Consider the following 24,189-nt stretch of genomic DNA (forward strand, 5'->3'; position numbering starts at 1 on the left):
CTGCTCAGGCAGCTTCAAAACAACCTTCCCTACTCCACAAGGAGGGGAAAACGCAGCCCCGAGCGGGAGGCGGCGGCGGGCAGGGGGCCGCGCGCGCCTTCGCCTCACGGAGCGGGAGCCGCGCGCGGCCGTTGGCGCCTCCGCCCGCCGGCCCGGCCCAGCCCCCCCCCCCGGCCCCGGGGAGGGGAAGGCGCGGCGATGCCCGGCTTGAGGGGGGCCCGGCGGCCCCCGCGGTGCCGACCCGCCCCGGGACAGGCGCACGGCGGCAGCACGAGGCCTCCCCGCCCCACGCCGGGCACCCGCCGGCCCCGTGGGGCGGGGGCTGGCGAGACGCGGCCGTTGCTCCCCCCCCTCCCGGCCCCGGTACCTCGATCTTGTCCACGCTGCGGGCGCAGCCCACCACCTTCATGCCGTGCTGCACCAGCGCCCGCGCCACGGCCGCGCCGATGCCCACGGAGGCGCCGGTGACCAGCGCGACGCGCCCGGTCCAGCGCTCCATGGCCGCGGCCCGGCCCGGCCCCGCCGCCGCCGCCGCGCACAATGCGCCGCCCGCCCCGCGCCACGGGCCACGCCCCCGCGCCGTTGGCCACGCCCCCGAGGCGCCGGCCACGCCCCCGACCCGTTGGTCCCGCCCTCTGCGGCGCCGGCCCCGCCCCCCGCGCCGTTGGCCCCGCCCCCTGGCTTGTATCGAGTTTGCAAGGGCTCAGCCGGCGGCGGGTGGGAAAGCGAAGGCGGAGCGGCAGCAGCGGGAGACGCGCCCAAGGGTGGGCCCGGGAAACCTGCGGCCGAGCAGCCCCTCTCACCGCTTCGGTCACCTGGCGCCCCTGCCCCTCACAGCAGCGACCACACTCGCGCGCCCGGCTGCAGCTCGGACCCTAAAGTGCCGTTGCCTCACTTGAGCAGCACGTGCTGTGTATCCATCAAAAGTCACCTTATTCCTAAGGCGAGCCAGGTGCAGCTGCAATTAGCTCTCCCCAAGGAGCGCATGTGAGGAGAGAGCCAGGAAGCCTGGGGGAGGCTGCAGGTCGGAGGCAAGTGGGAATGGTAATTATTTCCAAAAGCGAAACAAAACCCCAGAGGGGCCTGGATCCGCTGGGCTCTGACATCGCCGTGCTAAGCACCGCTTACTCGGTGCAGGAGAGAGTTTACGCTCTGCAGGGATGCAACAACGAGGAAGCAGTGCCAAAAGGAAAGGGGAGAAGCATCGGCTGCCACAAATAGAGCTCAGGAAGGCCACGAGGCTGTGCAATGAATTTTGATTAAAAAAAAAAAAAAAAAAAAAAAGTCTTTTGGGGGGAATTAGAATTTCCCCAAATTGGGTGATATCAGCAATTAGTCTCCTCAGTGCTTTTCAAGCAGAGAATACAAAAAGAAAGCATACAAAATACTCAGGGAGGTAGCTGTAAGGTCTGACATCCCTCCACCCTGCAGCAGCACAGCTGACCAGCTCCAGGTGGAGGCATAAACTCCCCCATGCCTTTTCCCTCCCCCACTTTCAGCAGTAAAAATCCTCCACCCTTTCAGGCCCCTTTCACTCAGCAACCAAGTAGCAAGCCAGAGACTTAAATAGAGCTACAGAGATAGGAGAGCTTGGTTAATTTTCATGGGAGAAAACATGTTTCATAAAGTCAGATGCAAGAGTTCTTGTGCAGGACAAAACAGCACTATAAAAGCACTGTCATCTTCTCTCCCAAGGAATAGAGATCATCCTTTAATAACTTGCAGAAACTTTTGAAGAAACCAATTATGTGAAACTAAAAAGCATAGATATTTAATTTATGAAAGAAGAAAGAAAAGTTTAGGATTTGACAATTCTGTTTAAACTCTGGAGAAGTCTCAACTATGAGTTAGATGTAAATTGAAAATCTCTTTTCCTCGCTATGGACAAATAAATAGTCGTAAATTTTAAAAATATGAATGTGAATAGGCAAGTCATTCCCTACTGCAGGCAATAAATGCACAGTTTTGTGGACCAGCCCTGAAAAAAGCAATTGCAGTTTTTGGTAGTTATCTATCAGATCTAAGAATTATAGTCATCAAAATGTTTCTGGCTGCAGCATAGTTACACCAGTAATCTCTTGACTATGTAACACTGCAAATAACATGTGCAAGTAGCATGGTGATAAGTRGAAAGCTCTCTGCATCTCTGAATTTATCTAAGATGTGATCACATTGTTTCAAGAAAAGCAACATTCAAGTTACCAACAAGATACAGACAATACAAGGAATTAAAAATGGGTCCTGAATCACACTTGGATAATGTAGACSAGTTGCATACAAATGACACAAGGGACAAGGGCGGGGGGGAAGTAGTCTTCCTCAAGATGCAGAGCAAAATCATTGACAYTTCTCTAATACAACACACAGACCATCACATTAACATGAAACAGGTTTGTGAGAAATAGGAAATGATAATTTCTGCCAAATGTATCTTATTTGGATTCTCCGACTGGGTGCAACTTTACTTACAATATAGGTCCCAGTCCTGATACCCAGACCTCCTCCCACTAGCAAATACAAGAACTTCCCAGGATTTAAGAACTACAAAGCAGCCATACTTCATAGACTAAATTCCCTACTGTCTTCAGTAGTGATTCRTAGCAGAAGTTTAGAAAAAGGGTGTCAAGCAGAGCGAGAAGATAGTGACACTTGGCAGTTACATGCAGCATGGGGACTTCCTGGGCCAGAGAGCGTCTCTGCACCTTCAAGTCCAATGACCCTCAACAGACCACATTAAACAGATGTATGTATCTGGTCACTTTTGGACCCATGAACACTTCCCGCCTCCTCACTATGCTGCAATAATGAGTTGCCTAATTTAATCAAGATCAAGCTCTCTCTTTGGCTCTGGGCTAACTTGGATTTGGAGCAGAAAGCGAAGGAGAACATTAGCAAAAGTTCAATTCCTAAGTAACATCCCTAAGAACTGACTGCTCAGCCTGTCACTGGAAGTTTTTTAAAAACAAAAGTTATTTAGGCAGCTTTACATTTTRTAAAAAATAAACTAATATTTGTGTATCTTGCCCAAAAGGGAAATGGTTGTAGGAGACTTTCCCACGGTGGCTGGCGGCTTGGGGCCTGCGTCAAGCACAAGGCCCCCAGGCCGGCAGCTGTACCGCAGAGCTGGGGCTGTTGCGACAAGCAGGGCCCCTTGGCTATCATAGCTGTACGAAATCTTTAGTGCGCACCGATAGCACAGACGTTACCGTTCGAGAAGTAGCAAGGCACGAACAGGAACTCATGGGCATTTGTTACTGCAACTGTTAGTACCTGAGCTGGCCACATGGAATGCAGTTCTCTCCTCTGGCCCATGTCAGCAAGTACCAAACTGCTTGAGTGTTCTGTGATAACACTGCATTTAAAACAAAGTATCTCAATTAGTTACATTTCTTATCACTCCAGTTCCTGGAGAAGCACAAAACAACTAAGCTCCACTTAAAAGTAATCCTTTCAGCAATCGACAAGAGCAGCTAGTCATCTGAATTAGCCCTTCGCGTATGCATAAGCAGTACCCAGCCAGCTCAGCACTTTGAAGTTAGACATTTTAACGATTGCTGACAAACTGAATATTTAGGTAAAAAGAATTGTCACAGTAAAGATCACAGTAAAGAAAGTTAGCTTTTTACAACAGTAAATGTTTGTGAGTACTTGAGAAAGTGTTCTCTTTGAAGTTGGACAACAGAACACATGCTTCAAAGGAAGCTGAAGTTTCATGAAGTTCACTTTGTGAACTACACAATTAAAAAAACAGCACTAGTTTCTCTTATTCTGAAACAAATTAATTCTCAGGATTCATTTAAGAACATTGGGCATAATAAGCACCTGCAAGCACAGCGCCACTTTAYCTTCTGTCAAAAGCATAGAGTAAAAGCCAAGAAAACAAACCTGTGTCTCCCCGTTGATCAGAAAAACTAACTACTACAGTACAGAGAACATGGAAATTAGGAATGATACTCTGTAATTTTGCTTATGCCCCAAACCCATCTAACAAAAACCAAAACAGAATCTTCCTCTTCTAGTGGTGCAGCTGCCACAGAAGTTAGCTGATGTCAGCTGAATCTGAATGCTTACTGCGCACAACCACATCACCGTCTCCAGTCTGTCTATTTAGTATCAGTTACTGAAATAGCTTTCAACACACCTTGAGATTTGCTTAAGGGAATAACGAATTCAGTTCTGAGGACCAAGCGTAAGTGCTCTTCCACAAATTTTTTGCTCTTAAGCAAAATATTGTTCTTAAGCAAAATAAAATAAGAGCAAATATTGTGCTCTTAAGGACATGGTATCTTATGACATGATTTGTTTGTAACAGAGTGGTATGACAAGTGGTGGGAATGTGATATGTGGGAGATTTAGAAAAAAAAAAAATCTCCCTTTTTCCTTGGATCAAATTCTGATTGTGTTGTAAGGGAGAACAAGTGCGGTAGTATCCTAACTGGCATCAGTAATTATCTTCACAAAAAACTACTTTAAGGCCCCCAAAASTCTATAGCATCTGCGCTAACAAGTTCAATACCATCACACACTAAGCATGCTGACCTTTAGCAAAGCAGTAATGTCAAAATTTATAGCTTAACACTGCTTAGAGACACCTCAGCTAGCTCCGTGTAGCGCCATGCCAATATATTACCTAATACCCTGGAAGCAGAGTAGCCACATGGTGTGGAGTATACAACCTCAGCAGTGACAACGAGGTTGGGTACAACGCCATGCTGACGCAACCAGGTTATTATGGACTCAGYTTGTCTGCAGTAACTTGAAGATCTCTATACCACAGGACAGTGGAGAATCAGTCGAATTAACTCGTTTTTCATGAGTGCCACAGATGTGACAATACTTTTCCCAGGAAAATCTGCTCAAATTACAACTACCTACACAAAGCTATACAGACTGAAATAACAGCTGCCTACCTGCACCAAACAGCAAGAATTCAAAGTGCTGAAAATGAATGTTTAAAGTAGAAACATGTACGCCAACTTTTACTATGCATATTAATAAATATTCTTTATTTAAATTTTGCACATTGCGCTTTAACATATTACATCCAAAACATTTTGCCAATGGATGTCTACTTTGTAAAATCTTATATTCAGCTCATTGTCATTCTGTACAGAATTATAGGTACAACATTACTTTGCCACTAGTTCGCTTTTTGTAAGTCTCACAGTAAGAGAAACATTTAATGAAAAGAGATGGCTTAAATTATGAGAGGCTTGCACAGCTACTCAACTAAAGATACAAGCCTGAAGAAAGAACAAAATTAATGAAATCACCTCCACCAGCCTCCCCCCAAAAAAACAAAAAAAAAAATCACATTAATTTAAGATAAAATTTTGCCATAAGTCACTAAATTAAGTTTTTGAAAGAGAAGGCGCAGTAGTCATCTTGAGAATTTCAATGAAAGACAGAGCTATTTTATTGTATTTAGTTCGCTCCAGCCGTTGTCAACCAACCGTTACAAATGGGCCTCTTGTGATCATTTAAGCGGCAGTATTTATTAAATTTCTCCTTCAGATGCTGTCGGTATTGTTCTCTATTGCTGTAAAAAGACTTGTTGTTTGCCATAAAGGACTGTATTTCATCTTGTGAGATAAAGATTTCCTCATCAGAAGTGCATTCAGATTCATCCTACAAATGAAAACAAGCATGTAAGAACTCAAACACTGCCCTTCCTATACCATACACCCGTCTTTCAATTTTACATGTTGTCCACAGTTGCTCTGAAGAAAGATGTAGCCTTCATATCATAACAACACAAGAAGTCTTAACTGGTTAATCCAGTCACTTGAATGATAGCGCTCTGCTACTTGCTGGGTAAGAGGCAGCCTACACAGTCATGAACTCTAGCAAAATTAGCTTCAGTCTTAGCTAGTTTCCACTGGAAGAGGATAGCTTATATTGGATGTTCAAAGAACAAGGCATGCAAAAGCAAGAAGAAGGGGAAAGAACRGAAGATGGAGGAAAATTGTTCGAGGAGCCTGAGCTGGAAAGTAACATTTGAGGCATGAAGGCAACAATAACGCATACTTCTTTTCAAGGAATGATACAAACGTTCATAATGAATACTGATAATACAAATTGTCATTTACATTCCAGCAATAGGTGATTCCTCCTCCCCTGCAAAGCAACTGAATTATATACTTCACAGAGAAAGTGTAAAAGCAAACTAAACACCAGGAGAGTAAGCTATGAGCTTCTGGCTCAGTTACATTATCTGCTGTAAAACTTCATTGAGATTTGAGTTCTAAAYCTCACCCCCAACCCCAAGGATTTAAAGTTACAATTCAAAAAGTCAGAATAAGTGGTTACTTACAAGGAGTTCCACTAAGCTCTTGGCACCTTTTCCAGTATCAGGAACAAGTGACATTTCTGTAGGTTCAGCAAACTGTGACACATTTTTCATATGCTCAAACCAAGGCAACTGCTGCCCACTTTTTTCCGAGCTACAGCAGCTTTCAGCATGTGTGTCTTTGGTCTTGTCACGATGAAACTCTGTATGCATGATATTTCCTGAGGTCTCTCTGTTACCTGGATCTGCAATACAGCTTCCAAGTTTCTGAATCTAAAAGTAAGAACATCTGTAGTTAACTACCAGCCATGTTATACTGAAACATTCAAGTTTCAGAATGGGGGGTGGACGGGGCACGGAGGGAAGAAAAGGAGGGAAAACAATTGAAAAAGGCTGCAAGGATGCTTTTTAAAGTGTGTGTGTGTGTGGGGGGGGAAGATGACATGTTAATACCCCAAACGTGCATAATTGGAAGCACKGGAGAAAAGCAAATCATTCTGCCAGAATCTATTCTAAGGAGGACTTTAATTACAAAAATTTGGACAGAGAGGTAAGAAAAGACCCATGTTACCTAATTTACTACCTTAGTCACCATCCAAATTGGAGATTGTAAAATACCTTAAAAAAAAAAAAAAAATATGTATGCAATTAAATAAGTGTTCTGGTATAAGCTAAGGTCCTTACATGTTCGTTCTCACACTTCAAAGTTTTACTTTTCTTTTTCTTCTTTTTGTTTTTGCCTTTTGTGTTATTCTCTTCTGAATTAGCCCAACATTCCACACAGCTATCTCCATCTTCCTCTTTGTCATCACAGCGATGGACACATGAATCATCTCCTGCAAAAGACAGAATTTCACTCTCAGATAYACTCCTGATTTTTTTTTTTTTATATACAAAGTTCTTGCCAAACCTACCATTTTCATCATGGTTACAAATGCCTTCAGTGCAGGCCACATCTGATCCCTCTCGAGATCCTGTTTCACTGCCCTCCATACTAGACGAATAGCCACAATCACTACCATTACAATGTGGAGACAAACCTGAGATGAGGGGAAAAAATTATGGTCATCCCCAGTAACTGTTACACATTCTTTAGTTATACCTCTACCAACAGGTCATTCTTAAAAACACACAGAAAATACACATTTTAGACCGCTTCCAAGATTTTTTTAAGATTATCTGTACATCACTTACCCCATGAATGGTAGTTTTAAAATGAAGATTATGAAATTTAACATACCTTTCTTTATTTTAGGTGAGCCTAATAGGGTACCACTACTAGGACAGGTGCAAGAAGTGCTTTCATTAGTAACAATTACTTCTACACAATTGTTAGCTTCTTCAGCGCTACCACAGGCTTTGCAACTATTTTCCATGAAGTCCGAATTTTCCTTAAAACAAAAACCAAAAATTAAATGCAAGTACTGGAAGTAGCTCAGCCAGCATCTTTAAAAAGGATGTTCTTTCCACAAGAAAAAAAAAAAAAACAGTTGACAGTGATTGGTAACAGACACTTTCGTATGATTCTTTAGAAGTACAAGTCAACTCAAAACCCCTACTTTCCACACAAGAATATGATCTGTAGTTAACAGAATTCTAGTTCAGCCAAGAGATGTAAAATAATAATTGCATTTATTCTGCAGAGTATGTTGAATTTATCACAGAAAAAATGCTTCCCTAAAAAAAAAATTAATGGTAGTTGTCTTTGATTAGCATTTGAATTACCATATTCTAATTTGAGTGATCTTTAAGAAATTATAATTCAAAGATATTCTAATATGCTTTACCTAATCACCTAGATTTATGATAAAAATAAAAAACAGAAGAGTTCCAAGCAATCACTTTACAAAAATACTTTACTATTCTGGAAGAGTTGGTAAATTCCAGTAGTGACCAAAACCAGTTCCCAGAAATGAAACACAGTAAAAACCTCTGAATTATTCTGAAGCTGAGCACYGAGTTGAGGAACGAAGCACCAAATTAAAAGTCTAGTTGTTTAACACCAGCAGAAACTAACAGCTATCAATGTTTACCTTTGCTTGACTTATTTCCTTCTCTTCTGTTGTTTGCAAAGGAGCAGGGATCTCACACACACATTTATTTTTCCGTCTATTCTTTCTTTTTTGGCGCTTCTTCTCTTGTTTAAGCTCTCGCACTCTTTCCTCTTCTGAAAACTCTTCACAGAGTTGTTCCAATCGACTAATACCCTGCACTTTTTCCACAGCCATCTGTTTATGATATGTTAGATCTATTTATAGACATTAATCACGACTCAAGCTTTTACATTTATAAAAAAAGGAGGAGGAAAATAACTAGTAAATACTTTTTATGGTAAAGTCACAGCAACACAACTATCAACACCAGAAGATAAACTGCCTATTCAGATTAGTCRTTAAATTTAGCCCTCTGGAGACGAGTATGTATGTGAGAGCGTATGATTTATTTAACTTGGGGCTCAGATTCACAATTTTCAGTGAAAAGCTATGGACTTGAATACATTCGTGGATCTGTGTTTATGCAGGAACTTCAATTATATAATACAGCACAGGGGAGAGAAAAAACATCATTATTGATACAGAATTCCTGTAAATTTTTGACTAGGGTRACCACTGAAAAAAGCAGGTCATCTACTTGATTCTTAGGTGCTCCAATTTATAAAGATATAGATATACCTTAAAAACCTAGCAAGTATCTAAGCATATTGCTGTTCACTAATACTATTTTAGAACAAGTATCAATATGATATGACTGAAAAAACACTAAGACAAACATGATAAAAATGCTACAATGCACCTAGTCCAATGTCACTTCCATAGCAACAGAAGTCTTAAAAAAGAAATACTTAAAAAAAGAAATAACTAGATTAAAGTTCCAACATAGTTCTTCCCAAACTGACTTTACCTTCCTCCCTCAATTTTTAGAAAGAACAGTCATTATGAATGGAACAAGCATAAAAAAAATTCTGCATAAAAGCGCAAGATAAATTTACTGGTATTTGTGTTAAATATGCTATTGGAATATATTAAAGGAATTGAAGAGAGTTCTGTCTAAAGTTCAAGATCTTATAGAATTRTTACAGAAAGTCTTTGAAACTAGCCACTGAGCACACTGAATGTAAAATTTAGCAGTTGTGTTTGTAATTTAAAAGCACATCCATTTTCACTAATTACCCAAACTGTTGAACTGTTTCAACCTGTTGTAGTCAGAGCTACTTAAATGCTATCAGTAGCAGCAACTTCACTGTGAATGAAAAACAGAAAATACAGCATACTATGTTGCGTGTAYACAAAGTGAAAGCAAACAAGTTTCAATCTCCTATGTTCCAGTACACTTCACTGCAGAATACAACTCAGTTTTAATATACATTGATATTACACAGCTGTTGCCTACAAAGAACAGGGGATTGAATGCAAGACCTTGAAAGCTCCTTCCAGCCCAATGTTAACAGAAAGCAGAAAAAAAATTTTAGTGTAATTGCACATAGTCATTATAGCATTCCAAATACAAGTTAGATAAAATTTGATTTTTACCTCAAAGCTTTTGCGTAAAGCATCAACACCTAGGTAAAAAAGCATCTGCCACGTTTGTTCCTCAGCCCGCAACTTTTGCCAGATTCGATGTAATCTTTCATAAAGATGAATACCCAGGCAGGTCAAAACTTCTTCTTGCGCTATGTCTATTGTCTTAGCATGCCTTTCTCTTCGTCTAAAGAGAGAGTTGAACCAAAGTATAGGTATTGTTAAAGTAGCTGGAAGTCCACCAAAAGATCAAAGCAGTTTAATGAAGTCTTTATTAAATGTACAACTGAAGATATGTTTGCACGAATGGCTTTTTTTAAATTGAGTTCTGCTGTGCTGCATGCAGATGCAAAATAGAAAGGACCAGGTCAAAAACATCACTACTTTCCGGACATGTTCTTCTGTGCATGGCACTGTAAAGCTGCACTATGCCTTCCACCCTGTGGCTTCTGAAGGTGTTATCCCACCCGTTCCTCTTTGCCATTATTAGAAGGGMTCAGCAGAGTTTTACTGTTAAAGAGATGAAGCCATTCAATTCCTAGAATGCTTATTTAGTTTATAGCAAATATTTCAGCTTCCTAGACACTCACGTCAGTGCCAGTTAACTGAAGCTGTATCAATACACACAGAAGTTTATATATACTCACCTTGCAACAAAACGTTTCAGAACTAACCTGTATCTATCATCTGYTAAGGAAAATCATTATAAAAGGGTTTCCTCTCCTAATCACACAACTATGATCTTGTTGTAAGATTAAGTTCAGAACAGTATTYTTAATCAGAGGATTTTAAGATGCTAAAACAAATTCAGAAATTACTATACATACAAATGGTGACAAAATTAAATCGAACACTTGGCATTCAGTAAAACTTTCAACCAAGGCTCTCCTTCTATTTCGCATATTTTGAACACCTCAATGGAAAAGGCAGCGCTAATGAGTGAACAAATGAACTAGAAGACATTTAGTAATTTCTTTCAGTCTTGCTTTTAGAGTTAAATGCACTTTAAAGTTAGAAGCACACATAAAGTCTTCACTACTTTGAAGCACTAGCTTGAAAGTGTACTTCAGTATGAAGATTTACTTTTAAAAGTTTATTATGCAGCAGAGAGGCAAAAATCACTTTTGCAAAATACATTCGATAATAAAATAAAGAAGCAAAGCGCTAGATAGCCCACTCTAGCAAATTACATACTCATACCCTCCTGCGAACTCTGGTTCAGCTCGACCCAGCAGGTGYGCGATGAAATCTGTTTCACAGCATACATGTATATGACGCTCATGTGGACAGCAACGCAAACCCTCATAAAGTGCAGCACAGTAGCCCTTTTCTTTGCTGCAGTCTAGCTCACCGATAAGAATATTGTATGCCCGAAGTACTTTATTTTTGCAGTCAGTGCAAAACCTGTATTAAGACAGATCATAACAGAACTGAATTCTTATTCAAGCAGAAATTTAGAACAGCTTAGTCTAAGTTATAACATACTGAGCTATGCAACAGTACATGCTATATTTAAAGTATGTCATACTAATGTTTATGCTACTCCAAAAGGTAAAATAGTAAGACTTTGGATGGAAGCCGTGTAAGTTTATTATATGTAATTATACTACCTATCACACATTAAAAGTTTGGATATCAATTTTCACACTCCAAGGCATAAATCAGCTAATGGTTAATATGAAAAAAAATCTAGATGGATATGCAATTCATTTTTGTTCAAAAATCAGGAATCTAGCAGTGAAAAAAATGCATCTTTAGTGTAAGTCACACAATATTCCTCAAGTAGCATACTCAGAGTTACTTTACAGCAATTATTTAAAGTATACTTAAGTCAGTGATAAGAACAAAAAACAAWCAAAAAAACCCTTTCCTCTGTTGCCTACTCTATAAAATTCTTGTTTCCACTACAAGTCTCTTTAAACATATTTTGAATTATTAGATTACTACACAGGTAGCCAAACAAGGTTACTCACAACACAATGTATTCAGCTTAAATATGTGATAGCTCAGATAACTAATATAAGAATAGTATAGCTATGAAGTCAATTATAATTAAAATAAAACCAAATTAAGCACATTCTCTTTTAAAAGAGTAGCCATCTCCAAGAAGCTACAAAGCTTCTAGCTATATTATTCTAAAAATGCAAGTCAGACAAGCTGCTCACATTTCAGCTTTCAGCTTGAAGARCTTGCTCTTTGTGTCATCTCTGGATAGTGTTTTTCCCTTCCCTACTTTGTCCAGTCACGTGGCAGCATTAAGTCAAACATGTTTTGATGTTTGATAGACCTATGATAACAAGCTAATTTCTGTGCTGGAAGGAAACAAAACAGTAATAATACTGCAGGTTAGCATCAGGAATGCTGCCAACACCATGTTTAATGTCACAGAAGATTAAAGTTAYTTTGTTTCCAAAGTGTTATTTCCACACCACCACCCCCACGCCCATCTGTGCCCCCACAGTTTATATCAAAACCTTGAGACTACTGGAAATTAAAATTTTCTCATCAGTATGATAGCTACTATACACATGCAACAATAATTTACTGACCTGTTTTTTCCTGCAAGAAAGAAGTAATAGAGCTAGCACTATTAAGTCACAAATGACTTTTCAAACAGGTGTTTATAAGCAATGTCAAACCTAAAATCTCCTCCTGCTTCCATTAGTTTACCTCACATTATTTTGAAATTGCACATACTCCCCAAAAGCCTAGAAGACAGTCCCAAACAGAGTGGGTGACTTGTAGAAGAACTGAAAAAAATACTCTCACAGAAATGAGAACTGCTGTGCACAGAAAGCATCAGTTTCAACACTCTATATTATTAAGAATGCAGAGATTTAGTACTAATTTGTATCAGTACAGCACAAACTAATCCAAGATTCCCTCAAACACACATACAGTTCTAAAGGCATCAATTAAAATACTTTAAATAACATGAAGAAAAAAAAAGAGGGTAGAGCTACCTAAAGTTAGAATTTTTTACAGTGTACAGCCTGTCCCACAAAAAAAATAATAAAAAAAATCTGATGTTCATAAGCCTGTTCACGCTGCTGAAATTGCTGCGGGAATGCTAATCATTGCCATGAGACAGTTTTAAAGTTGCAAGTGAAACTCATGTTTGTATTAAAAGATGACAAAAAAATACACGGAACATATCCAACCATAACACATCGAATTTTTATAATTTATTCCTAACCAAAAAATTGAAACTGCTATGACTTCACCTAGCATCTGTGCATTTCTGCTACTATAACTGGGGACAATAAGTAAAATACAAAGAATACTTAATCTACCTAATCATCAACAGTTGTAATGCAATCTTGTGAGGTTGTCTATCACTATAAACCTCAGAACTTCAGTTTTAAAAAGGTATCATAGGAATCCTGTAAATTTTTAAACATTGTGTGCACTTTACACRTACTTTGATTCACAAGAATATGCAGATCTATTACTCAGTATGAAAGCATWTCTTAATTCTCTTAACATACCTGTGTTTTCGTAGATACGTTTCTAATGTTTCTAAAAGACAACTAGAATCAATTAAAACTACTTCATCTCTGCATTCTTGGGACATGAGTTCCCACACATCCATCCAACAACCCCTGCAAAAAAAAGAAAAAAAAGAAGAAACAACATAAGAAATAAAGACTGTACATTATCCTTTTAAGAGGGGGAAAAAGAAGCAAAATAAAGCATCTTTAGTTTACCTGACTGCTCCCTGGAAAGGTCCATAGTGGAAAGYGATCCTACACTTGCTGTCCTTCCTGCTGTCTTCGCTAATTTTCTTATCTGCATTTAATTTCTCTGTACTGAGTGTGCTACTGCTCCCTTCACTGTAGCACAGCATTAAAAAGAAATTTTAAACCTATACCAAGGCTACTAAAAGCTAGTTATTTGTCCTAAACAAGCACTATCAAAACTCTTCAGTGTTCCTCAATTTACTTTGCATACTATATAGGCTAAGCCTGAACTTGCAGAAAAGCTAGGGTCAGTTATGAGACACAAGGTTTGATGTCCATGTTCATAAACTCAGACTCATAATGACTAAAAAAATAAAAAATAAAGCTAAAAGAAAGCAATATTTCTAGACTATTACCTTAAGTATAAATGTATGCGAGTTTTAATGTTTCTGATAGATTGCATATATTTTATATGTGTTTATGTGATGTTAAATGCTCCTTAGCCCCAAATGAAAAAGAATAGTGATAAACCAGGTACACTTAAACAGRAAATGTCAAGTAACTCTAAAGTGGTATTAGCTGGTATTTGTAGTTAGGTAACTTGTATAATTAAATGCACAATTACAACTGAAAGCCTCTTTTTTTTTTTTTTTAAGTAGCTAACAAAGATGCAACTCATCTGAAAAAGTCCACCGTAATGATGTCGAGCAGAAGCTCTAAATTGATAAAAAAACTTATTCTGTAACATAATCCTATTTGACATCTCCATGTCTAGGCTGTTAGCACATTTGCTTCCACTCTAGGCAGTAGATTTATTTGAAGAAGTATCAGTACTGATATACTCTAATCACTTTGGTAGCATAATAAATGAATATTGACTGAGCAAGCAGAGTGCAAGCCATGATTCTTAAGTAAACTACACTGATTGTCCACACGTCATATTATCAGATAAAGCCAAAATCTTTACTTTTAATACTTAAAAATATTGTTCTTCCATATATTATTAACCCGTCGCTGTTCAAAATACTAAGGTGACTTTTTCCAACATTAACTGAGGAAAAAAAAGGCAGTATTATCTCTCTTCATTCAGTTTCACAATTGTTTTGCCTTGCCAAAATGGTACATATAGATTCCAGAATATATGTTATTAAATAGAATTAATTAATCTTACCATAAACAAACTGAAGAAATTTAACTTTCACAAAGCTTCAAATTTGCTTTTCTTTCCCCTCCTTTTAAATACATCTATAGAATCTTTTGTTTATGTAACATAAGCTTTAAACCAATTATATGAAAGGTCTGCAAATATAATAGGAGATAATGACTAGCTACCACTATCCTCAAGCACTGCAAGTAAAATCAAGTGTCAAATTCCACATGCCCAACATCTCAGGGGATTGGTCTAAACCCAGAGAGACTAAAGTCTGCATAGTAAAATACATGCCCTGTAACTGGAAACCCTGATCAATCTTTGACAGCCTGCACGCTTAACCAGAAGCGGAACACAATTGACTAGAAAAGTGTCAATACACTCCAACTAAGCATAGTAGTCCAATTCTTCGATCATCACTTCTTAAAAAAAAAATAAATAAAATAAAGAATGAATAGATTTAAAGGTCAGTTTTTTGGTTAAATAGTTGGAATAAACCATTTCAGCTTCTAATACACAGAAGCACATAAGCATCTTTTTCACTGATGTGCTCCAAACATTCTACAAGTTTTCACTTTTAACACAATCACAATAATTTCCTTTATTAAGTTAGATGAGACATTTTTAACAATTCCAAGTAAAATGGTGCATTTTTGTTTAATATGCATTTTTGTTTAATATATACCCTTTCACCTCAGTGTGAGAAAACTGCACCCATCAAACACTTAGTTTAAAGCATGAAAACTTCTTTCCTGTGAGAGTGACAGAGCACTGGAACAGGTTGCCCAGAGAGGCTGTGGAGTCTCCTTCTCTGATTCAAAGCCTGCCTGGATGCAATCCTGTCTAACACACTCTAGGTGACCCTGCTTGAGCAGGGGGTTTGGACTACATGATCTCCAGAGGTCCCTTCCAACCTCAACCATTCTGTGATTTGCCTTTCACAAACACCATTTATATTACAGCCAGCCATGAACAGGACTTCAGCGCTTGAAGCGCAAGCGGTCCTTGCCCTGAGCAGATTACCATCCAAGTCATGTCAGACAAAAGATAAAAAAAAAAAAAACAACAGCACAAACAGCACTGGTTTATAATGGCCAAGCTGGCTATCAGCAACTGCATTTGAAACTAAACATGAGGATCTTTTAATATTAAAAAAATTAAAAACACAAAAAACTCAATAGCCAAGAGTAAAAATTTCAACAGCTACAGCTAACAAGCAAGTTGTAAGAAACAGTTGATTTCAAGCTTCGTATAAGAGCAACAGCAACTGTTTTAGGGAGCTCTGACAAAGAGCAAAGGGACAGCTCTCAGATGGAGTAGCGTACATCTTGCATTGAGAAAGCAAGAGACTTTATAGTATTGCCTACTTACTGGAAAAAACTAAAGTGAGAACAAGGTCAATGGGAAAAGGATTTAACATCCTATGACTGCAGTGGCAGTCTTACCAGAAGGGCTAACTATTCTATTACGATAACTTATGAAAAAAGACTCATGCCATACAACTTATGCTGCTGAAGATTCCTAGGTGACTCTGTTCCTCTCCCCCACAAAACTATTTGGATCTACTAAAATCCAAATAGTTTGGAAGCTACTACTCTGACAAACAAATAGCATGCATAAAAATTGATCTCAGTGCTTAAGAAGAAATTAGTATCCATAGTTCTTAACTATTTTCAATTGAATTCTGCATGTTAAACTTACCCCAAAGGTTTTGGTTTGTGTGTGTCCAGGGAGTGTAATTGACATCTCTTGTTCTTCTTACTTTTGGGAATTGCATCAATCATATCATTCAGTTTGGACCTACAGGAAAACACCAAAAAATGTAATTTAATATTCTGAAAACATTATTATCCAAAGAAATTTTAAAGGGATGAATTCAGCTCATCTGTCAGGAAAAAAGAAAAAAAAGTACACTAATGAACACTGCATTTAAAAATTTTCTTTCTATCCTCCATTACTTTTACTCTGTTTACACATTATGACCCACAAATTTGTAGTAGCCCAGGAAAGCATAATAAGAACGCTTCCAACCCAACCCTAGTAAGCAATGTAGCCCATAGCCTAAAAAGCCRCTATATTACTTTACGAATAATAGACCTGGAGCAATGACAACTAAGTTCAAAAGTGCAGGGAATCACTTGGAGCAAGTTATCAATACCAAGTTACACCTGTCTTGCCTTCTAAATCTCTCTGTCCCCAGCTCTACACTAACCTCTTCTCACTGGCCTGCTAACTGGAGCAAGAAGTAGCATGAGCTGAAGCCAGCTGGAAGCACAGGCACACCGTGGTGAGCAGTCACTGTTTGGCCTGTTGACAGCCGAGAAACAAATGGCACCGAGGCTGTATGTTGTACTAGCCAAACCCAGAAGGTTTCACTTTCTCAGTGTTACTGTTCTACTCAAGAGAAAAAGGCACATTTTTTACAGAAAGTAAAGGGGTGAAGAAGCCCTTTTCTTCCAGAGGTCCTGAAAAACCCGCAGTGCCTATTTGGAGGCTAATGGCAAAGCATTTTAATACTGCTATAATTCAGCTGCAATCAGAGCACTGCAACTGATGATAGAAAATTGTTTTTCCCCCTTCCCCCCCCTAGTTTACAGGGAGGGCCAAGAACTAGTTTAACATGGCTGTAGAAGACAAGTATTAGCTACCAGATCCAAACTTGCAACGATTCTGTATCTCTAACAAGGAAGCTAAAGAGTAACGTACACAGAAGCTGTTTCTCCTTTTCCCCAGATGATAAGAATAATCTGAACAGTTTTAAGATAGCTGTGGGTTTMACTTACCCATGCACATAAAATAGTGTGTAAAGCTTCTTTGCATCAGTCATACAGCTTCGAGTTACAGAAAGAACCCCTTTTGGCCCTACTGTTAGGGGCTCAAGCGCTGGATTTCCAGACTCAACAAGCTGAGAAAACAGACGTTCCACGCTACGACGACAGCCAACACACGGAACCAACTGAGAAAGTGCACTCAAAACTTCACGTGATGTCACCATCATGGCAATAYTTAGATCCTGTTGTTTAAGCATGCTATGCCGCTACGAGAGAGCAAAAAAATGAAAAAAATTATTTTGGAGCTCTGCAACTGTTCAAAGATTTATTTGCTTTTAACTGCATTTCCTTTTCAGAATATACTTTAAATGGAAACCTGTGTGCAGTGCTCAAAGATTCTGGTCAGTATCTTACCATATATCACTTTATATCATTTTAACATATAAATAGAAGTACACCAGCTAATCCCACAGGAACAATTTTCCTTCAAGTCTTGGGGTCTGACCTCAGAAAGGCAAGTAGTTTTCTCCCTTTGTTCTTTCCTTATACCACTCAAATCAACAAATACTGCTTCCAAAAGAATAGCACACCTCCCTGTCTTTATCATCATGAAGCCCTCTTCTACACCTGAGCTCTCACATGTAACTCTTGAAAGTTTTTGTTCTTTACTCACACTCATTYTTATCTTGGGCACATAGGTGGGAATTTTCTGAATTCTTAAACACTAGCTAGCAATTTGCTTATATGGAAATCTCATTTAGAACAAACCTATTYAGACCAAGTCATGTTTAGCAATACTTTTCCTGAAAGACTAAAGGCCATTTCACATCACAAATCTAATATCTGAAAAAGTATGYATTATTATTCAGGGTGAAATGTTTTATTTTATGAGAAACATCCAATGCACATTAATTATGAAACCTATTTCTTACATCAATGAAAACTTTTAAAAGTCTCTCCTGGATYCTCTGTCAAACACATCCATGTGCATACGCATGCAGAAAAGCACATACCCTTCTATTTCTTCTTCTAACTGCAGGATTACAGACTGACTTCAACAACACTGAACTTCCAGTAGCACAGCTACACCAAGTAGAGAGTCCCTTCTTCATACACTAAACAACATACACACGCTTAAAGTATCAGCACTATTGGCACTTTCTATCTGTAAAAGTAGTGTTGTCAGTGTATTAAYTATGAGCACCATTTTCTCCTGATAATGGAAAAATGCAGCTTTGCCAATACAGTTATACCTATACTGGAAACATTTTGCCACAATCTTCTTTTCTGTATTATTGTCATACTATACCAGTCAAAMACTCCTAATGTAGAAATGACTTATWATAACTGCTGGAGAGAGAAAGAAGAAAAGACCATACAACATAGCGAAACTAATCAAACACATGGAAAGTGCAAAGGCACAAACTGAAAAGAAAAAACATTTTCACTTCATCTTATTTTTACTCATATTAAAAAAGGCARAGCTATTATCAGATAACATTTAAGATTTGTACATTTAAGAGAGGTACATTAAGTAAATTGTCAAGTAATGGTATTCTGCAATAAACCTTCTCTTTTCAGCAGTTAACAGTACCAGTCACAGCAACAGTAGAAACGAGCTACTCTCATAACACAGCTATGCTTTACATGCAGCACATGTCTGAACTGCTGCAGTCAAGACCACACTGAAAAAGTGCAAGCTACATATCAAACCAGCTTGYTCTTCTGGACATCAAGCAGTGAAATTTTTTATTTGCTACAGGTTTAACAGTTGCTATAGTTATTTGTCAGTGTTAGTAGAAGTTTCCATTATTAAAGTTTCACAGGTCCACAAAACCGCCTTTCACTATTCAATTAGAAACTATCTATAAACTGGCCTATTATTTTTTATCTTGGTACAAATTGTAAGAACTTGGTCTTTAAGCAATACACACTTCTACTTGAATAAGCAATTCAAGAGCATTTTGAAACAAACTAAAATATATTTGGAAACTAGTTTGTTAAGTATAAACTGGMARTGATCAGAAGATGCTTTTTTTAAAAAAAGTTYTAAATTCTAATTGGGCATGCAGCAATCTCTTCCTGTAAAGAGGACAGTATATTAAAGCTGTGATGTACAAAAAATGAATGTACCCAATGCACTTTGGTACCGATATTTAATTGCATATAAGTGATAACATGTCTCCTAAATAATTTATTACTGTGTATACTCACAACCTCCTGGAAAAGTGAAAGCACAAACCTAAGGAAAGCAAGATTTGATACGCAGCCTTTTTAAAAACAAATCGAGGGACTTACCTGAATGAACTGCTTTAATTGTGCACCGTTATTCTGATGTCCATCAAGGTTTAGTACATTATCAGGAAATTCCATCACCATCTATGTGAAAAAGAGGAAAAAAATAACCTTTCAGAAAGCCAAACAGATAGATTAGTTTATTTTACTTTCTGGGGGGTCCACTGGGGGTAGAAGGGGGAGATGATAGATTCTTTTCACATTACAATATTGAAAGCTTGGAAAAGGATAAAAATAGCAGTTAAGATGGTGAATGTTTTACCAACTTAACTAAATGTTTCACTAATAAAAGGTTCTAGAGGCAGTTCATAAACAACAACTCTTAAAAAGCTGTTTTATGAGAGAGCAATAGTTACTAAATGGAACATCAGTATTACACTATTTACATTACTCGAAACCATGCCTCAAAAAAATATATTGTATTTCAATACATTGAGATCCAAATTCATCTAAAAGCCTAACTAAATCTGTAAAGCTATGGAGAAACACTCACCACAGTTTAATGACTTTAAGCCTACTCTTTCAAAGAGCTAATTTAAAACCATATTAATTCAACAAGATACTGCAAGGTATATTTTGTTTTGTATGACTGCAGCTGCAATTCTCAAGTGGCTCAAAGTAAAATATTAAGCCTGCAGAACAATGTGATTACTAGTACAGTAATTAATATTTCTTTTCCAATTACTGAGCAGCAAAGATGGCGATTTCTTGAAAAAAAAAGTCAGTAAAATCATTGAAAAAAATCCGTAAAATTATTGAGAGAAAAAAAAAAACTAACATAACAAGGAGGGAGAAAAATGAAATCAACTAGGAGGCTGGCTTAGTTGATCTTATTTGTCCAAGCTGAGAAATACAAAACACATTAATATGAAAACAGAAAGCTCAGYTAAAAATCTGGAAGACCAAATAACTGAAATTGGACCAGCTCTAATACCAACTAGCACCAAAACGGAATTGTTTGATTAATTCTTTACCTCCCCCATCTTCCTTTAATTGACTGGTAAAGAAAGTATTCCCTGCTGTCTTCACAATTGCTGACATTATCTCCAGAGAACTGATGCTTCTAGCTTTACAGGCACTCAACATTGCTCCAAAATAAACATCTATTCTCTAAGGCCAGAAAGCAAGGCAGTATATGATCTAACACGTGCAAGAACTGGAACAGTAGTGTAGCTTTCTACTCTTCGTGCAGAACAGTGCCACAGTCACTGCTAATTCTGGCCTCTCTCATATTCCTTTCTTCGGCTTCTCTTTCCATGTCCCTGACCCCCACACACTTACCAGCAGCACTAGTTTTTGCTGCAGAGTCACAGGTTTCCTATACTGCTAATCTGATGTTCTTGTGGTGAATTAGCTACAGGCAAGTAAAAGCACTATTTGCTAAAAGCAGAGATTATTATTGTTATTCTTTTTCTCCCTTCATCTTCATCTCCTAGTATCAGACCACACCCCTAGGTGTTTTGTACAACAGAGTGAAATTATCAAAGACCAAATTAATTCATGCATCGGTTTGATGAGATTTTATTAAACGGTTAAGCATCAAAAGCCATCATGACCGGAACAGAAGAAAAAAATTCCCACAATACCACATCAAATGCAATGCCTTACAGAGATCATAAAGGCTGCTTAAGAAATGAAAGGGTTAAATACTCCAACTTCCTTTTAATTTCTAGTTGAGAGATAACAAACAGAAAAGTGTAAGACAGTGAACAGTTCATTTAGCAAACACCACATTGCACCTAAGCAGTTTATACAAAGCAACATTAAAACTCTAAGAGCATTATAAAGCATTCATTTACTAATTTGCTATCACTGATTCACTGTTTCTAGACTCATGGCATAGATTAAGGCTTCCAACTGACTAACAAAAATCAAAATTGTCACAATGTGTTTAAATGGAGCATTTTAGAGGTCAACACAAATTCATTAATATCAATAAAGAACACTCAATTTTTAACAAATCTAAAAACATAAAATTATGTTTCAAAGACAACTGCATCTCTTGCAATAGCTCATTAGAAATTTTAGTAGTAAATTACAGAATTTTTTTAGACTCCAAGACAAGGAAGCTAAGAAGTTCATTCACCTGCTTCCACAGCTTTACTAAGCAAAAGCTGCCAGATAACCTAAAAATCTGAGTGCTTTGTAACAACAGAAAAGAAGGGGGGGGGGGAGAAGAAAACCAAACGGATGTAGGACAATATTTCTTTATGGTGAGGATGACTTGCACTTACATAAATGCCTTTCATTTAGCTGGATACAAAACAGATTTATAGCTATGGGAACTTCTTCAATCATGACTATGGTTTTTCTCTAATGCAAATAAAATAAAATAAAGTTATAATGACAACATTGTGCAATTGCAGAAAGTTTGGGGCAGGAAGTTAAATTCTTGGACTATAATCACAAATGGAATTTCAGGTCAGCAGAAGTCATTTATCTCATACCCATTATGGCCAAGTTTTCACACTCTTTCAAGCTATTAAGTACAAAAAATACTAAGAGCATAGTAAATCCTCTAGTCGACAAATCCCTAACGAATCCTTTTTATTAGGGAGTCTAGGAAAAAGAAAGTCTTAACACTATATAGGGAATGAAGAGGGGAAATAGTATTCAAGGAATACAGAAGACATCTAAACCTTACACTATTCCTAATCTGGATTTCCAGCTAACCTGCYGCTGCAGGGGAGCTGGATACCACTTTGGACAGCTCATAGGGAAACTTTGCCTAACATATAAGCAGTTAACAAGAGATGAGAGACTACATAAAAATCAAAAAAGTAGTTAAAAGTATTTGGTAAATTAATAACATGCACTCATTTACAATGATCAAACTAAAACACAATAACGAAACTCTTTTCAAGTGTAGGAAAAACAAGAGATTGAGACAGATAAGTCTTTAACAGCAGGAGGGGAGGGGTTAGAGACTGCCTGAGGACACTAAAGTGTTTTGTTGTGAAAGATGGGAGAAATTACACTAAAAAGTTGACTTAATAGCAAGTCAGACATTCTCCCATTTTAAAAGAGAACAGGAATTTAAAGTGGATACATTTTATATTATTTAAGTAACACAGCAGTTACTGTCACAACATACATCACTGAATATAGAGGGGTTCAAGTATGAATAAGTAAAACATCCATTACACTATAAAAATCCGATTTATTTTCAACCCAACATTTTTGCCCTGTAAAAATTAGGACAAATGACAATGAGATAATTAGAGAAACACTACTTCCATCTGTTCTCTATTCATTTACTATGCAATTTCTGAACCTCCYTTTAAACAAGTAAGGGAGAGGAAAAGAGACTACAGAGCCTCCAAATTACATTTACTTCATTTTCCACTCAATCTTCTGGAGATCAGCAAAATCCTCATTGCTTCCAAATCAGAATATTACACTAGAACTCTTCCAGATTTGTTGCTGTAAACATACGAGCAAGTATGCAGGCTCTAAAATATCTGTTTTAAGCTAACATCATCGAAAACACCATCAGCCCTTCCTTACCTATTTAAAAGGRCAATTAACTATTCATGGGTTTTAGTGTTAATATAGCCCCCTTTTTTATTAACTGAAAAAAAAAATGCTTTTGCCCCACATTTGGGCTTGGGTACGGACATGCTCGTCGGTCTCGAAAACGAATTATACGCAGGCCCCGACAGAGCGATAACTTTCTTCTTATGCTACATTCGTGTCTTTAGAGGTAAAAGCCAGACTGCAAAAAAAAAAGAAAAAAACAACAACAAAAAAAAAAGCCACATTAAGCACTCTTAACCCGAAGTGTTATGAAGTCCCACAGATTAGCACGGTGAGAGCAGCCGAAGGAGGAGCCGAGGAGGCCTGTGCGGAGAGAAAAGGCCTCGCCTGGGGATTGCAACACACCGCCCGCACATGTTGTAAGCGGGCGGAGCGGGCAGAGCGGSCGCTCCGCGGGGGGGAGGCACTCACCGTGAGGGTGTCATCTATGTAGAGGGGGATCTGCCTCTTCTCGAAGGGGAATTCCTCCTCCCCGTCTCTGCACACCGCCACCAGCCGCGCCATCGCCGCCGCCGCTTCCTGCCCGCTCCAGCCTGCAAGCAGCCCCGCGGGCGGGCGCGAGGTAAACAGCGGCGCCGCTTCCCCGCGACACTTTCACCAGCAGGGGAGCGAGCCTGCCTTACCCGATCGCCCGATTCGACACGGAGCCGCCGCCGCGCCGCGCCGCCCCCCCCCCCGCCGCGTCCCCGCGCGCGGCCCACGCCCGCGTCCCGCGAGCCTCCTCGCCCGTTTAGTCCCGGCAGAGGCTCCGCGGAGCGCGAGCCGGGCGCGGGCAGGGCGGAGAGCCCGAGAAATGCGACATAACATGGAAGCGAGGGAGGGACCGGCGAGGAGGAGGAGGAGGAGGAGGAGGAGGACGGCGGCCCCGCGCCGGGGCACGGCCGAGGGAGGCTGGGCGCCGGCCGGGGCGTGCGGGGGACGGGGGTAAAGTCCACCTGCGCCCCCCCCC

The 24,189-nt window shown here is 39.1% G+C and overlaps 2 protein-coding genes across 4 annotated transcripts in view; both read right to left on the minus strand.

The window, feature by feature from the left end:
• Positions 1 to 547, minus strand: part of DHRS11 (dehydrogenase/reductase 11) — a 33,133-nt gene extending 32,586 nt beyond the window's left edge. The window contains exon 1 of the mRNA XM_085302917.1: positions 368 to 547. Within this exon, the coding sequence (XP_085159043.1) occupies positions 368 to 499 (132 nt within the window). The 5' untranslated portion in view covers positions 500 to 547. The remainder of the gene's footprint in view (positions 1 to 367) is intronic.
• A 4,430-nt stretch (positions 548 to 4,977) lies between these two features.
• GGNBP2 (gametogenetin binding protein 2) lies at positions 4,978 to 23,824 on the minus strand. 3 transcript variants are annotated; one of them, XM_085302916.1, is made up of 14 exons: positions 23,652 to 23,824; positions 19,707 to 19,787; positions 17,421 to 17,674; positions 16,339 to 16,437; positions 13,515 to 13,640; positions 13,296 to 13,409; positions 11,002 to 11,211; positions 9,820 to 9,994; positions 8,323 to 8,517; positions 7,530 to 7,680; positions 7,204 to 7,329; positions 6,974 to 7,125; positions 6,314 to 6,562; positions 4,978 to 5,628 (listed from the first exon to the last, which is right to left on the minus strand). In XM_085302916.1, exons 1-14 carry the CDS (start codon positions 23,742 to 23,744, stop codon positions 5,425 to 5,427), a joined length of 2,229 nt encoding a protein of 742 aa, XP_085159042.1. In that variant the 5' UTR covers positions 23,745 to 23,824; the 3' UTR covers positions 4,978 to 5,424. The 3 variants fall into 3 exon arrangements, with proteins under 3 accessions (XP_085159042.1, XP_085159041.1, XP_085159039.1); XM_085302915.1 differs by lacking the exon at positions 13,515 to 13,640 and having other exon boundaries at positions 11,008 to 11,211; positions 23,652 to 23,821; XM_085302913.1 differs by lacking the exon at positions 13,515 to 13,640 and having other exon boundaries at positions 23,652 to 23,821.
• Positions 23,825 to 24,189: the final 365 nt, after the last annotated feature.

Source organism: Rhea americana, unplaced genomic scaffold (assembly GCF_003343005.1).
Source record: "Rhea americana isolate MKP2758 unplaced genomic scaffold, rheAme1 scaffold_194, whole genome shotgun sequence".
Lineage (NCBI taxonomy): Eukaryota > Metazoa > Chordata > Aves > Rheiformes > Rheidae > Rhea > Rhea americana.